The sequence below is a fragment of the Syngnathus acus genome, chromosome 3, assembly GCF_901709675.1.
Source record: "Syngnathus acus chromosome 3, fSynAcu1.2, whole genome shotgun sequence".
Classification (NCBI taxonomy): domain Eukaryota; kingdom Metazoa; phylum Chordata; class Actinopteri; order Syngnathiformes; family Syngnathidae; genus Syngnathus; species Syngnathus acus.
The window spans coordinates 9,804,574-9,821,024 of record NC_051089.1 but is presented as its reverse complement, the minus strand read 5'-3'; the positions used below and the strand labels follow the sequence as shown (position 1 = coordinate 9,821,024).

At 41.8% G+C, this 16,451-nt stretch overlaps 1 protein-coding gene across 2 annotated transcripts in view; it reads left to right on the top strand.

The window, feature by feature from the left end:
• Positions 1-15,768, top strand: part of myo1ea (myosin IEa) — a 32,522-nt gene extending 16,754 nt beyond the window's left edge. The window contains exons 7-29 of one of the 2 annotated variants that reach the window (XM_037247360.1): positions 560-691; positions 1,160-1,294; positions 1,382-1,514; positions 2,516-2,712; positions 2,987-3,067; positions 3,592-3,678; positions 3,776-3,859; positions 4,764-4,931; positions 5,804-5,889; positions 6,950-7,031; positions 7,134-7,240; positions 7,873-7,971; positions 8,826-8,970; positions 10,643-10,757; positions 10,846-11,015; positions 11,092-11,237; positions 11,452-11,598; positions 11,771-11,931; positions 12,014-12,094; positions 12,207-12,411; positions 12,912-12,947; positions 14,075-14,244; positions 14,343-15,768. In XM_037247360.1, the coding sequence (XP_037103255.1) occupies positions 560-691; positions 1,160-1,294; positions 1,382-1,514; positions 2,516-2,712; positions 2,987-3,067; positions 3,592-3,678; positions 3,776-3,859; positions 4,764-4,931; positions 5,804-5,889; positions 6,950-7,031; positions 7,134-7,240; positions 7,873-7,971; positions 8,826-8,970; positions 10,643-10,757; positions 10,846-11,015; positions 11,092-11,237; positions 11,452-11,598; positions 11,771-11,931; positions 12,014-12,094; positions 12,207-12,411; positions 12,912-12,947; positions 14,075-14,244; positions 14,343-14,419 (2,844 nt within the window). In that variant the 3' untranslated portion in view covers positions 14,420-15,768. The remainder of the gene's footprint in view (positions 1-559; positions 692-1,159; positions 1,295-1,381; positions 1,515-2,515; positions 2,713-2,986; positions 3,068-3,591; positions 3,679-3,775; positions 3,860-4,763; positions 4,932-5,803; positions 5,890-6,949; positions 7,032-7,133; positions 7,241-7,872; positions 7,972-8,825; positions 8,971-10,642; positions 10,758-10,845; positions 11,016-11,091; positions 11,238-11,451; positions 11,599-11,770; positions 11,932-12,013; positions 12,095-12,206; positions 12,412-12,911; positions 12,948-14,074; positions 14,245-14,342) is intronic. The other variant, XM_037247361.1, reaches the window with a different exon arrangement.
• The last annotated feature ends 683 nt before the right edge of the window (positions 15,769-16,451 follow it).

Here is a 16,451-nt window from a genome sequence, read left to right as displayed (position 1 = left end):
TATATATATGATGGTTAGCTTCTTAAAATGAAAGCCAACCATTCCAACGAAATGGTCTTGCGGTTTACTTGGCACAAAACTGTTTTGCAAGGTGGGGGACCGTTTTCCTATTGGGACCATTTGAGTCGTCTATACTAACTTTATATGATGCAAAAATTGAACACATGTTGATTCTATATCATGAGTGTGTGGGTTCCTCTTGGGTTCTATTTGTCTTTAGAATTGCCTGTCGGGCTAGATCAAATGCGCTGTATATGGCCCACAGACCGTAGGTCCCACATCCCTGCTGTATTGTTTCGGGAAGAATCTCTTCATTTTGGCTCCATCAGCCTTAAATAACTGCTTTTGAGGTCGTGTCTTTGGATGAATAATGTGTCTATTCAGTGTCGGGCTACTGCTCTCGGTTTGAGTGCGCCTGGAAAAGACATCAGGTTACACGCCCGTCTGGTGAAAGAAAGTGAAAATGCAGTCAAACGCTCATACACAGGAGCACGTCAGAGCCCACAGCTCCTGTTTGTGAGCCCACTCCACTGGTCAAAATGTCTCTCTGGTCCATCAGGGGAAATACTTTGAGATCCAATTCAGCAATGGCGGCGAGCCAGACGGAGGGAAAATCTCCAACTTCCTTCTGGAGAAGTCACGTGTCGTCATGAGGAATCCTGGCGAGAGGAGTTTCCATATATTCTATCAGGTGGGGGCTACTTGTGACCTGTGCAGCAATGAGAGAATGGTTGGCTCACCAACACAGTCTGTGAGGGGAAATCAGGATATGGACTCGAGTATTGGGCTGCAATCTCATAATCGTTCATGTATCAAACGGGGAGCTGGCTAGAGCCTCGACTTGACCCACTTTTAAACGCTTCTACGGTGAACTAGAATAGATTGGGAGCCATTCGGCCCTCTTAGTTTTAGTGAATAATACCTATTGATCTGGATTAATGGACAGAAATTTTCCCAAATGCACTCCAACATTTTCCCAAAAGTGATAATAGCACTAAATGACAATCCAACTCCTTAATTCCTTCTGTTTTCACTTCCTGTAAGTGCAATGGTAAATGATGAACCATCTGGCTCCTTGAAAATGTGTTTTAACTCATGTATCTCGAATCTGATGGTTGAGAACCAGCACAGCATTTTATGTCATTATGTATGTGTACAGTTGATAGAAGGTGCGGGCGAAGACCAGAAGAACAGCCTTGGAATCACAAGTTTGGATTACTACACTTACCTCAACCAGTCTGGTGCTTACAAAGTGGACGACATTGATGACAAAAAGGACTTCCAGGAGACCACGGTAATGTACTGCAGCATCCACTCAATGCATACTTCTCTGTCTCAGTGCTTCAAGTTTATCGTCATTGTTGGCTCTTGGTGTTGCTAGCATGCCATGAAGGTGATCGGCATCTCGGATCAGGACCGTGCCATGGTGCTTCAGATTGTGGCTGGCGTCCTGCACGTGGGCAACATCAGCTTCAAGGAGGCAGGCAACTATGCTGCTGTGGAGAGTGAAGAGTGTAAGTGGCCTCCTTTCCAAGGAGGTTGTCAAGAGATCCCGTTTTGAAGGCGTGGACAGCAGAAGGCTGAAAAAGTGCTTAGACACCAGGGCGAGTTATATAAATCATTTGTGACACCAGTGACATTCCTCAGTAAGCTAAAATAGCTCTCCATTTACGCATCAAATACTGGGAGTGGCTGCAAATGGATTAATTTAGCATGTGGAATGTGATTGATCAAACTTGATGAATGTTCTGTCTACGTCTATCTCCTTTGTGTCTGTTCGTCTGTTTGTCTGCTGGTCTGCATTTGTACTCGTTGCGCATGTCTCTGTCCACTTAACTGCCCATTTGTCTTCTTCTCTGTCATCTGTACTTAGCTCGCCTGTTATGTGCGCATTTATTTAGTTTCTTACTGTCTATCTGTCCACTTGTTGTCAGTCTATCTTTTGTCTGCCACATTCTTGCCAGCTGCCACTTTGTTTCACCAAAAGCTCCCATGGTGCAATCTGATGTACAATGGCCACCAACACAAAAGGTGACTTTTGCACCCGCTCCAAGCCAAAAGGAGAACTAGTGCAGTGGCATGACACATTCCCAGACACAGTCAATGTGCAGACTTGAGGGCCATTTCCTTTTAAGGGAAGTGAGTCACGTTATTAAGTCAGGGAGGGTCCCTCAGGGGACAGAATTAACGCCAAGTTGGGGAAAATGCGCTTGGCCTTTTTTAAGCAGCTTGTATTCAGTAGTCATTTTTCCTGACGTGTGTTTCAATTGCGTAAGACTAAAATGCCACTGTTTGCTAAATTTGAACACACTGATGTCATTCCTGGATACATTTCTGTTTGGACTTAAAACTTTATCTTCGCTTGATAAGAGTGAATGCAGCACAGAATGTTAATAGAACAGTCACACCATTGTAACCGCTGCCTACAATTTGGGCACGTTTACGCCTTTTACAATTTCCTTTCACTAATTTCCCAAGTATGTGTTTTTAATTGTCTTTTCCTTTTCCCTTACAGTTCTAGCCTTCCCTGCCTTCTTGCTGGGTATTGACCAGAATCGCCTGAAGGAGAAACTGACCAGCCGCAAGATGGACAGCAAATGGGGCAGCACCAAGGAGTCCATTGACGTGACCTTGAACGTGGAGCAGGCGTGTTACACACGTGACGCTCTCTCCAAAGCATTGCACTCGCGCGTGTTTGACTTCCTAGTTGAGGTACCTGTCACTCGTTGCACTCCTACACCATTAGAATGAGCGGAAAATCATACATACATATATTCAGACCCTTCAATTTATTTCTGATTTTATTTGCACTTTTAATTATTTTCCTTCTGGTTGTTGTTTGAGTTCTTAGTTTGGTCACTGTGAACAGTGTAATATCTCAGAGGAGAAGCTAGTGTAAATGAAGTTGAATCCGTCTGTCTTGCTGTCTTAAATGCATTCAAATATCTTCACAAAATGTAATTCACTACCTTTCCTTTTCCTTCAGTCCATCAATAAAGCCATGGTAAAGGATCACCAGGAGTTGAATGTCGGCGTTTTGGACATTTACGGATTTGAGATTTTCCAAGTGAGTGTTTGACAAGATGTCACAGAGTAAGCATTAAATCAACAGGTCTTAAGGTCGAACATATAAACAGATTAAACACACAGGATCAGACCTCTCTGGCTCTCCATCTCTTGATTGAAAGAGCAGATGCTAACCTGTACAATTAATCTGATTATGTGTTTGTTTAGTTGCTTTTATTAGATCGTTGTTGCTTTTCTATGCATTGCTAATAAGGCGTCAACGTTACGGTCTGCGAATTGAATCAAATTCCATAGTTTCAAGGCTTTCTTTGCACGGTCCAAACAGGTAATCAAGACAGGAAGACGCAGACGAGTAGCACATAAGGCTCGGGCCGAAGGTCCATTGTATGTGCCGTGAATTACATAATGTGGCCTTTCCTCTTGATAGCAGGCAGCTTGCTTAAAGCTCCCGCCCCAAACAAAGCCCATTGAGCTCAGAGGATATCCGCCCTCAGCAGAAGACAAAGCTCGCTTAGCATGTTTGCCTTTTATTAACCACGCATTGTCCCCTCCCCCTTGTTTTAGAAAAATGGCTTTGAGCAGTTCTGCATCAACTTTGTGAATGAAAAGCTGCAGCAAATTTTCATTGAGCTGACACTAAAGGCTGAACAGGTGATGTTCCTCAACATCATTTTTACATTTCTTTTTTTTATCATTTCCATCCTCAATGGGTGGTTTATTATATTCTGCCTCTCTTCTGTGTTTATAGGAGGAGTATGTTCAGGAGGGCATCAAGTGGAGTCCTATTGAGTACTTTAATAACAAGATCGTCTGCGACCTCATCGAGAGCAAAGTAAATACAATTACGGTTACTGTACATGAATCCGGGTTAAACGTACACGTCAATATAATGTTTCTTTTTCTGCAATGTGAAAAGTAGGATTGCGATCTTTCAACTCGTAGCTTAGTGTGTGATTAAGAGTGATTATAATGAGATTCATCAGTCCCGCTGAGATGTCTAAGAGCTTTAAAACAAGCTGCTAGTGTCTGAGAGGAGGCATACAGTAGCTCCGTATCAGCGCCTTATGCTTCAGCTGCAAGTTCACAAGCGTCTACTTGTGTGAGTGTCAAACGGGGCAACACTGTTGACTTGTGTGTGTCCACTGGACCCCCACGCTGCTCCACACACTGTCACATTTATACCATGGCTTTTACAACTCGTCTCTATGACCATATCATCCTATCCATTATACTATTGAGGGGCTGTTTAACATCAATCCCTGAATGCCCTTTAGATTCATCCGTCTTTTTCTTTGTGTTTTCCTGGCATGTTTGGATGAATCAATAAGTAGGTCCATAACACATAAAGGGACATTACCAAATTGCAAATCTGTCTCCATCAGCCAGTACCGGGGCACAAAACCAGAAAATCATTCACTGTTACATTCACACGTATGGATGGTTTAAAACTGAAAACAGAAAAAAAGAAAAAAAATTCTTTACTTTTTGCTTGTCATCTCGTTTTTATTTCTGCTTTTATTTACACTAAGGAAATCTGTAAGCTACAAATCTAGATAACCTTTAATGGGTCTTATCCATACATGCATTTTAATATAAGACAGGCTTACTGGAAGAACTTTCTTAGCGGAGGTCAAACAACAAAAAATACCTAGTACCAGATAGAAGATATAATCAAGATAAGATGAAAATTTAATAATGGTGAATGACTGTCTTTTTTTCCCCCCTTGACTTCCCAGAATCCTCCTGGCATTATGAGCATCCTGGACGACGTGTGTGCCACTATGCATGCGGTCGGCGAGGGGGCGGACCAGACTATGCTGCAGAAGCTCCGCATGCAGATCAACACTCACGAGCACTTCAACAGCTGGAACCAAGGCTTCATTATTCACCACTACGCCGGCAAGGTCTGTCCGCTCTCTATAAACATGAACACGCACATTAGGTACACGTGCAAAGTTTGTTTTAATTAAACTCAGATTAGATACACATTCAGAGGTGAACTTGTAATAATGCGCAATGGCCTGTCTGGAACGGATTCATGGCATTTCCATACATTTTAATGGGGAAAGACGATTTTAGATGGAAATGTTGTGATTGTGGTCACAGAATGAATTGTTAGAAAGTTTTATGCTTAAGGTCAGTTCTCCTTCATAAATTTGTGACCATAAAGTTACTCCACCTTGTTTTTGGTGGTGTGCAGCATTATTAAATTGTTATTTCAGTGTGGGATTTGCTGCTGCTTCCTATAAATATATCTTCTAATCCTGGTGGTTTGAGTTCTGGTGATGATGTCATCATCTTTTTTGGGGGGTTTAAACCAACATTTCTGTTGCATGTCTGCTTTGTCCATTTATATGGGTTCAGCACACCTGTTTACGCAACAGCGTGACACCTAATCCTCAGCCGTACTTATTTTTTAATATTTTCTTTCATTTTGGGCTCTGGCGGTCACCGTCCTCCTCCAGATGTTCAGTGGCCTCGGCCTGCCACACATGCCACATGCTTAATGAGCCATGCCATAATAACTTGAGGGGCTCCCATCACCAGATATTCCTCCATTATCAAGCTACGGCAGCGGAGGGATAATATTGCTCAATTTATGCTCTGTTTTTAATACCAGAACACCTGTGAGGCATAAACTCATTTTTCCCCCAATCTCATAAAATATAATCCATCGATTTAGTCCTATTATTTTCCCACATGTGCAATTTTCATCCCGTTCAAGGTTTAAACAATGGAGCCTAACCTTCCATAATGGCGCTCTGCTCCTTTCCAGGTGTCCTACGACGCAGAAGGATTTTGTGAAAGGAACCGAGACGTTCTTTTCAGTGACCTCATTGAGTTGATGCAGAGCAGTCAAATGTGAGTCATTTCTGTTTCAATGCAGCCACCTGAGATCACATTAGATGCTTTTTTGTTCATTGGTGGGTGGGATTATCCCTTTTGTGCATTAGTTACTTCTGTCTAAAGTTTATAATTTGTTCAACCTGGATTTTTAATGATAAATCTTCTTCCATTAAGGCAGCACAGAGGCATAGCAGTTAGGATTTGAAGTTGTCTTATGTTTTTTCATTCACAATTTACAGCACAATGTTATTTTGGGGGATTAAATGCATGTAACATTAAATAGTGGTGGATTTTGGAGGGCTGAAGTGTTTTAAATTACATTACAATTTGTTTCTATGGGGAAAAGTGATTTGACACATGAGCAAAATGAAAGTCAAGGTACAATTGCCGTACATGCAATAAAAACATGTGACCGTCATAAAGGAAGTTCAGGAAGGAAGGCAACCGCCTCATTCTTGAGCGTAGCAGGTTAAAAGAGAAGAAAGAAATGACGATGTCCAGCTGCGCGTTATTCGTACACACAACCTGCAGGCCTTTGTTTTCCGGCCATCCAGCTTCGAGGCCCACGCTCAAATCTAAATAAACCTAGATAGAAAACAAAATACGGCGAAGAATTCCGACAGGAGAAAGGTTAATAAAATGTGTACGTGTGTAAATTGTAGTCGCTTAGTGCATTTTTTTTTTTTTTTTTCAAATAAGAACAAAAGGAGGCAAAAACCTGTGAATTATAGTTACGCTCAGCCCAATTGCATTATTGCCAAGTCGGTTTTTAATGTTTTTGTAAGACAAGAAAAAAATACACAATAAAGAAGTGTTCAATTACCTCGGTTCAGTCTTTGCAGCACATGTGCATTTCCACTTTCTCAGGCAGATTTTCTTCCTGTCAGTGTAAAACGAATCATTTCCCAGTTTAACTATCTACACTTGTGACCTTGTGTGGGCTTGAAATGTAAATTGTTGACGTTTGGCAAAGGCCTTTGGGTTGATGAATCATTAACTGCATTTTTGTTTTGGGTTGCCGAGGGATGATAGGTGATGATGATAAGCGACTCTGCTCACCTTTGTCCTCCAACAGAGCTTTCTTCAGAGCTCTCTTCCCTGAAAACCTCAATGCGGAGAAGAAGGGTCGACCCACTACTGCAGGCACTAAAATAAAGGTCAAATAAAACACATACATCATTTTATGTGGCCCTTTTAATAACATTGAGATATTGCAAGCATTTGACATGCTAATAATCTTGTTGTTTTCAACCACCTAGAAACAAGCCAATGACCTGGTGGGCACATTAATGAAATGTACTCCCCATTACATCCGCTGCATCAAACCCAACGAGACCAAGAAACCCAGAGACTGGGAAGAAGGCCGGTAAGCGAGCGAGTCATTGTGACCTCTTTCTTCATCACCTTCCTGCCTCCTCCATCCATCCATTTTTTTTTTTTTTTTTAACTCTCCATCTAAGGCCATCTTACGATGCGGGACGTTCCCCTTCTTTATCGCTTTCTTTCAGTTTCCCGCTCAAAGGGCTGAGAAGTACTTGCATTGTATTGTTCGCAGTCTATGTACTTCCTGTTGAGTCGGACCCATTAATTAGCACCGGAACCGATGTTTTGACGGGAAGTCTGAGTGTACGTAGTAGATAGTTGGAGTCACATGTTATGGAAAAGGTTGCTCATAAGATTGAGAAATTTGTGTCCCTTCTTTAAGTATTCGGCCCAATTATAACAGGGAACAATCAGATGGCAGTACTGTTAAAAAAAAGCTTCCTGCGTGGCAGTCGACATCTACTGTATAAAACCTATTATTGCCACCTACAGGACTCTCCCAGCAATTTTATTTTTCCAAATTAGCTCAGTCATATGGACAAGGGATAAGTTGAAAACCGTGTTTATTGGGCTGTTAAAAATAAAAGTTTTATGCTTAAAACCAAAGTCAAATAAGTCGTACTAATAATGATAAGTCAGCTGTCATTTTGTTGATGCATATGTTTTTGTGTTCAGTGTGAAGCATCAAGTGGAATATCTGGGCCTGAAGGAGAACATTAGGGTGAGGCGTGCTGGCTACGCCTACCGCCGCGTCTTCAGGAAGTTCCTCAACAGGTAACGCAACCTCTAACATGAAAAGTCTGTAACTTTGCCTGAAGCAGCAATTAAAGGATTTGAAAGAACCAATTTTGGATCCTTATGAATTTTCCAATCAGGTCAGTTAGTCGGAAAAATGACTTAAATCGGAATCATCAGTTTATATTTGTTTATGTATCTTTTTTTAAATTTGTGAAATCATGGAGATTTATGTAACAGTCAGATAAAAGATGATAAGCATTAATGAGGTGCAAGTTGGAACTATTTGACATTTGGCTCTAATCACGGCGGCCAGCATGAATCCTACCTTAATTAAAATAGATGAGAGACAATCTCTAACTCGCGTGTTCAAAGGCTTTCTGAATGCCAGATACAATATACAAGTGAGGTATTTTGGGTATTTGCAATTACTGTTCAGTATTTTAGCATAATAGAGAGCGCAATGAGCAGAACCATCAACCTTCATTCAGTGTCATTAGTGAAAGAGATGTTTAAATGTGTTCCAAGAGGTCTTCAAAGAAAGTCTCGGTTTAGTGAAATCTGCAAATACTTTGCTCTAAAGTATACACAGGAGCAGCTATTAAAACAATATATGCAATTTAAGCATGTTTTGACATTCTCAGCCTAAAGTTTGAATTTCTTGCATGTCTTTTGCATGAAAAACCTTCTCAGTAGCGACATGTCATAATCAACAATATTTAAAGAATGACTAAATAAGGCTGTATCCACCATGGAAGCGAGACATAATCAGCTCAGGAACGATCTGACGTCTTCCTGGTGTCACCACAGACCTTTAGACTGGGACATAAGCACAACTCCGAGTGGATCATGACACTCCTCAGTGAGATTTGCCAAACGTTTTTTTTTTGCAGGTATGCCATCCTAACCAGAGAGTCGTGGCCATCATGGCAAGGCGATGAGAAACAAGGCGTCCTCCACCTCCTGCGCTCCGTCAACATGGACCAGGATCAGTTCCAGCTGGGCCAGACCAAGGTGTTCGTCAAAGCCCCCGAGTCGGTAGGTTTTTGCCTCTGAGCATAAACTTGTTGTGGTTTCTATCGTTCCACTAAGTCATACACATTGTATATGTTTTATTTAAGTGTAGGGTGTAGAGCCCTGACGCAGTTTTGCCTCTTTTGGCCTACTGGAATGAACTATAATGCCCACTATTCATTTTGCCTCACTGGTAACATGTAGTTGACCAAATCGTGTGCTAAATTTGTCCTACAAGTGCAAATTTGTGATACAGGAGTGGAATGAATGTGACAAGTAGTGACATGGTTGGTTGTTCTACTAGTGAAGCCAAAGAAACATACTCGTACATGAAGGGTAATGGAATAAATACCCAAACAGATTTCCATAGGCATCAGTATCCCAAATCGACGTAGGGGAGGAGACGCCACCCGAGCCGTCGCCCCGCGTCAGTATTGACTCAACAAAGTACGCAGTGTGGTTGCAGAGTTGACACAACATCCAATAGGCTCGACTTTTTTTTTTTTTTCCACCCTGTCCATTTTTTATGAAAGCGCCGCTTGTGTCGTGTCTGTGCTCGTGCCTGTTGAGATTTGTATACATCACACGCACGCACGTGTAGAAATGAATGCACAGGCAACTTAGTCTTAATTCATCTTCACAGCTGATACTGAATGTTACTTATTCACCAGTAGCCGTCCCCCCCTCCGCCTCACGCTCAAAGTCCACGTCACCGAGGTGCGCTTATGAAAGTCAAATATGACACCGAATGAAAGCGGCTGACAGGCTTCTCAAAACAAACCTTTCTCTGCGATAAGACAGGCTGGCTAATTATGTTTCGGACTGAAGTGTTTTTTTTTCTGTTGTTAGTCGAAACAAGTGAAGATTGTTTGATGCTATACCAGATGGCCGCAAAGACCTAAAGTGGTGATTGATGATCTGGCGAGAGCTGTCATTCATATTATTAAGCCAAATATGGACACCCTGGCTGGAGTGATATTTTGTGCTGAATGGTGTGAAATGACATGGGAAAGTGGAAAAGACAAAATGTTCTAAATATAATACAGTACAAGTATTTTTATGTACAATTAATTTGAAACGCTGCTCTACTAAGTTTACACAGAACAAGAGTTTTTCAAAGTGACTTACAACCTGCGGCTTCTGTTTTCATGTTTTTGTTTGATCACTTGTTTCTATACTGTCATAATGAGCCATAATTCTTTTTTTTTAATCCCCTAAAGAACATCGATGTCTGCATGTGCTATTTGGAAAAGGTTTAAACAGCAAACATTATTTGAAAATGCGGAATCAGCAGTTAGAGAAACAAACTTTTTCTTTTCTTTGACCACAGTGGCACCTGCTGGCCAACGTGTAATTCATGTAAACTTAGATGACCCAGAATAGGAAAATCGTACTGTATAAAACAGGCCATCTGTTATTTTTGTGCATTGTTAACAAATATTGTTGCAGGTGTGTCACACTCTTAGTTTTATATTCGATTATTACATAATACCTCAATCAAAGGTGAGCCATTATTTGTAGTAAATCTACTATTTTCTGACTATTTATGTTAAATTGGATCATTTCTCACAGCACACCTGAAGAATTCTCTCGGCAAAAAGACGCACAAAATGGACGTCTTTTTGGTGTCTATGTATTTTAGTCCATTTGCGGGCTTTGCGATTGATTTCTAAGTGATTCTGCCCTCTTTGGGCAGCTCTTTCTGCTTGAGGAGACCAGGGAGCGCAAGTTTGATGGCTATGCCAGAACCATCCAAAAAGCCTGGCGGAAATACGCAGCCCGCAAGAAGTACGTCCAGATGAGAGAGGAAGGTACGTCAATTGTTACATCCAAGCCCAGTGTGCATATTGCGCTTTGCTCAACAATGTTTTTGTGTTGTGTTTTTGCATGTGTGTATAGCATCTGACCTCCTGCTGAATCACAAGGAAAGGCGACGACACAGCATCAACAGAAACTTTGTGGGAGACTATCTGGGCATGGAAGACAGGCCGGAGCTACGGCAGTTTTTGGCCAAGAGGGAGAAGATCGACTTTGCGGACAAAGTCACCAAATATGATCGCCGATTCCAGGTGGGTTTGAACCTCGGTTCTTTTGACATCTTTACAGATTGATTTTCTACTCATGAATTCTATTTCCTGCGCTCAGCCAATCAAGAGGGACTTGATCCTGACGCCGAGGTCGGTGTACCTCATAGGAAGAGAAAAAGTGAAACAGGGGCCGGAGAAAGGACAAGTGACCGAGGTGCTCAAGCGGAACATCGCCGTGGAGAGGTTCTTGGGTGTGTCTATGAGGTACTAACTCGTTCCAATGGAGTATTATTTTCATATTCCTTAGATCCAGCTTAAGATTCTTGTACTAGTACGCTCTTGGTCCTCACTAGTAAGTTAACTCATGTGAAGTCCATACAAACCTGGAACCGCGTCCTACTATTACTCTGATGTAATACTATTAACATGATGACAATATTTAGAGTCCCAAAATATAAATGTTTTTTTCCTCCCCCAGCACCCTGCAGGATGACTTCATGATTCTGCACGAGCAGGAGTACGACAGCTTGCTGGAGTGTGTTTTCAAAACGGAGTTCCTCAGCTTACTTGCCCGCAGGTTTGAGGAGAAAACCCAGAGGGCTCTACCAATCAAGTTTAGTAACACGTAAGGACACATACTCACAAACTTAATAAAAATCCAGATGGATAGAGAATAACACATGCCTCCCCAAGAATGACTGTCCAGCTAATATCTGGGGAAAATGTAAATTTGCGAATGCCAAATCATGACTGTGTGGGGGTTCAGTGTAATTTCTAACTTTTTCTTTGCGCGTTAGACTGACATTGAAGCTGAAGAAGGAGAACTGGGGCATCATAAGCGGCGGAGCTGGCTCCCGACAGGTCACCTTTGTCCAGGGTCAGGGAGACATGGCCGCACTCAAGCCTTCCAGCAAAAACCTGCAGGTCAGCATCGGGCCGGGACTTCCTCGGAACACACGTGAGTAGAGAGAGCCGCCATGGAGTGAAAATGAGCCCTGATGATGTGCACAAAACTCACTTGCATCACCTTCCTTTGTCAGGTCCCTCCAGGCCCAGCAACACTCAAAGACGCTCTCGAACACATCAGAACACGCCGTCGCGGGCCGCACCGGGTCCCCCAGGTGCTGCGCTCTCACACTGCCAATTCTCCAAAATAGGAGTTCTCAACTTTTTGAGTTCAGGAGAGAAACATTTTAGTCAGGCCCTAATTTGTTTCCGCTCTCCTCCTGGCAGTTGCTCACCAGAACGGCAGCCTGAAGAACACCAATCACATGGCCAATATGCGGAACTCGTTACATCAGCAACGCCAGGGCGAACCCGTGCGACCTCACCTCCCCAGCAACCTCAGTCAGCCTAGGGAGAGGGGCAGCGTACGACCGCAACCTGGACCTGGACCCAATCTGGACTTTCTCAGGGTTCCTGATCAAGGAGCTGCAGGGTGAGGAATCTCACATTCATGCGCAACGAAACAGTCATGGTCACATTAGTGTTGTGGTCGCCTACCATATACGCACATGTGAGGAGTGATGAAGGTGGTTTTTTTAAACCACATATGATTGTGCGCAAACACACTTGGGTCATTGCAGAATTGAAGGACGATTTAGGCCACGGGTGGGCAACGAAAATGTTGGAGATTTGACTATCCAAACTCAACCACAAAGGGTTTGAAGCAGACAATCTTTCCCCCCCAGTGCAAAAGGTTATTTTGCATCAAAACCGCACAAAACTGCTGAACAAGAAACCAATACTGGTCATTCGGTGCTGTTAGGCCCCGCCTCTGGTGCTCTAAAGGGATGGAAATGAAAACGTCCTTCCATTGTGGAATGACCCATACACCTAGTAAAAGCATGACGCCATCCAGGGTAATAATGTCGGTCATGCGCACACACACGTGTGTCTCTAATTTAACATAATTTGGATAATGTACTCTTTTTGTAGTCATGGAGTCAGTGGAGCAGCTTCAAATGGAAGAATGTGAGTGTTTGCTGTGTTTTGGGTGGTGGTTAGATCATAGTGGAAAAGGTTTCTTAATTACAGATGTCTTTTACTCCACTGCGACGCCTTGACTTGAGAAACAAACATCCCATAATAGCAAAATGCACTTTGCTATCAAGCTACCTGAGGTTTATGCTTGTATTTTTGTGAGTGTGTGCTGTCACATTTTACACTAAAATGTTGATTTATTCTAACCGTAAGATTTGGGATTACGATACCATTTTATAGTACCATTTGGCGATTACTAATTGCCTCTGCATAGTCATTGGAGTATTTATTCAATGATATCCATCTTAAAGTCATACTAGTAGGCCAAAAGAGGCACTAGTAGTGAGTGACAAGACCTGAACAAAAATAGATTGCATTTAAAATGAAAAGGCTTTATTTTATTATTATTTTTTACACAAATTGCATTTAAAATGGAAAGGCTCAAGTTATTTTTTTTTTGCGCAATAATATGTACACAATAATGGTGGCAAGGATTGTCACACAATTTAAAAACAGATTTTGACCCTCAACTCTGAATGCTTGTTCCTAAGCATTCATATAATAAAAGGGAAGGAAAATGGAAAAAATATCACAATAGGAAAAATGTCAGTGTTTCTGTTAGCCTTCACACTACCACAATGAAAAGTGGGTGTTTTTTATTCAGCTACAAAACAGTAAGAACATTGAACAAAACTTTAGTGGGAATGCATTTAAACAATTTTCTAACCTGACAGTAAAACTGAATACTTGTCACCATTTTCACTCCAGTCGTTTAAGTGGAATAGCATTCATGGAAATCCTTGTATCTCATCATTCACACAGAAATATGAAAACAAGTTGCTGAACTCGTGACATTATTTGCACTTCATTTAAATGAATTTACAAACCAATGTCATGTGAAGGGATGTGTCTCTCTCAGCATTTGCACAATGACAAGACAAATACATGTGGTATATTTTTTATCCTGTGTGACTGAGGAGTTGAAATTTGTATATTTGAATGCTTTTTTCTTTTTAAAAAGCATTTTTTGTTTTGTTTTTGAGTGGGGGGTGCATTTATCATGTGGGCATGCAGGTGGCGCTAATACACGTCATTACTGTTTGCTGTGTCTCAACCAGAGCTCACCGACCGTCAACCACCAGACCTCCACCAGGCGGCGGACGACCCAAGCCTGCACCCAAGCCAAAACCTCAGGTGCCCCAGTGCAAAGCCCTGTACGCCTACGACGCCCAGGACACGGACGAGCTTAGCTTCAACGCCAACGACATTATTGATATCATCAAGGAGGGTATGTGGACATTACCAATTCTAAAGGAAGTGATCATTCTATCGGACTACAAATGAACGGCGTCCAAAAGAGACAATTTAAAATGTGGATTATTTCAGACTCTTCTGGATGGTGGTCAGGACGTCTGCGAGGGAAGCAAGGCCTTTTCCCCAACAACTATGTGGCCAAGATCTAGAAGGACGGACGGACCTCCGGACAGGATGAAGGAGTTCCTATGACGTTCCTCCCGGTGGAGCGTCAAGAAGCACTGTGGGATTTCTAGGTGAATCCTCCACTACTGCCTTGCATAATCCATGAATGTAAACTCTCTTTGTCAGTCAACTTCCCCAACACAAGAGGGACAACTTTGTCCTTTTCGGAAGTGCGGACAAAAAACACACACAATTATTTATTGTATTTATACATGCTTTCTGTCCTGATCACCTTTTTTTTGCTGAGGAACCCTTTCAAAGTTACAGTACACATAATCTGGGAACAGGCTGTGATTTATGATTTTTATTTTTTAAATCCTTACCGTGAGATGATTCCTAACTAAAAGATGGCGTCATATTTATTATGTAATTGTAAAGCTTGCAGGGAATGGATGTTAAGTCGTGATTTTATACCGTTTTTAGAGACCAAAGATAGTCAGCATCTCTGTGTGTACTGTAACCTGAGCACGCTGTCTGTGGTGTGTTAGCACTTTATCAGTACAGGTACTACTACCTTGGACACACACTTTGTTGAGTCAAGTCATGAAGGCCCACGGGATTTTGTTTACACTTTTACACAATTATATGTTGAGCGCCCTTTCTCTTTGTGTTCAAATGAAATGCCGTTTGAGCATTTACTCCTAGAACCTGCACGAGTAACACGCTTTGTCCTTGCTAGTAAGACAACTCAGAGCACTAGAGGACTGATTAGGGTACACTAGTAAAACTGCCCAGTCACGTTTTCACACACTAATCTTGTGCAGAGTTTCTCTAATAGTTAGTTGTCTTGCTAGTATGCCAAAGTTTCCCTACTAGTGTTGGGAAATGTCCTACTAATTGCAATCTGATATCCAATTTAAGGTCGCCCTGGTAGGCCAAAAAAGGCACCAGCAGTATAAAACGTCTTACTGGTGGACAACTGAGGATACTAGAACGTAAACCTTAAGATGGATATCAAATATAGAGTAAATGCTCCGATGACATTCCAAACAAAGAGCGTCGTTTTGTCAGTAAATGAAGAATTGTTGTATATTAGTCTGAATACTCACAGGGTCGCTTTAAGGCTCCTCTCACACACGACGGTGATTCTTTTTTTCTTGTTTTGTGTTCACAGAGGTATTTTTTTTTTTCTTTTTGTGCACTGCAAGTTGCATTTTTCTTTCGCATTCCTCACTTGGGTTATGTTTGACCAAATAACCACATGTGCTCCAAATTGCTTTCTCAACTGCTGGGACTTATCACTTTGGATCTTGGATGGTTCAAAAGCATCCTTGTGCAATACAAGACAGTAAATGAAACTTTTTTTATTTTAAATAAAGCATGTATTGTTGAACAGGGTATATATTTATTTCCAATGAGTGTACCTGAAGAGGACCTTCAGTGTTTCGTTTTACATTCGTTTTTTTTTAATTCTTCCGTTTTTACATTTCGTTTTACAATGGAGGATTACATATCCAAACGATTTTCGGTCGAAGCAGGAGGTCATCAGTAAAGGAAGACCAACTACGGAGTTAAAAAGTTTGATTCGGACAACGGGACTTCAGAACGGAGTGGTACGTACGATCGAAAACAAGTTTTTGATTTCATGTGCTTTATTGAGTGTTTTTATGTGTGAAGACTGCTGATATGAGATTTTAATTAAAATAGTTTAAATTAAATAACGAATAAGCCACTAGAGCAGCGTTCCCCAACCTTTTTTGTGACACGGTTAGGTGCCGGACAAATTTTACCGGGGGGTGACGTCAGTGCCTCCCCAGTCATGAGCCTCACCGTACGCCACTGCTATACTGTATATAAGGCATTATTAACAATGGCCCTCCGAAGGAAACTGACTACGATGTGGCCCGCGACAAAAATTGACACCTCTGCCCTAATTCCTACATTTTCCATTCCCATTGAAATGAAGACTTTTTTTCCCACATGCCTCCCAGTTACTGAGCAGTGTTTTTGTTTGTTTTAGTGGCCGTGATGATTATTTTTTCCATTTAAAAAATTCAACCCTTTCAATTTCACACA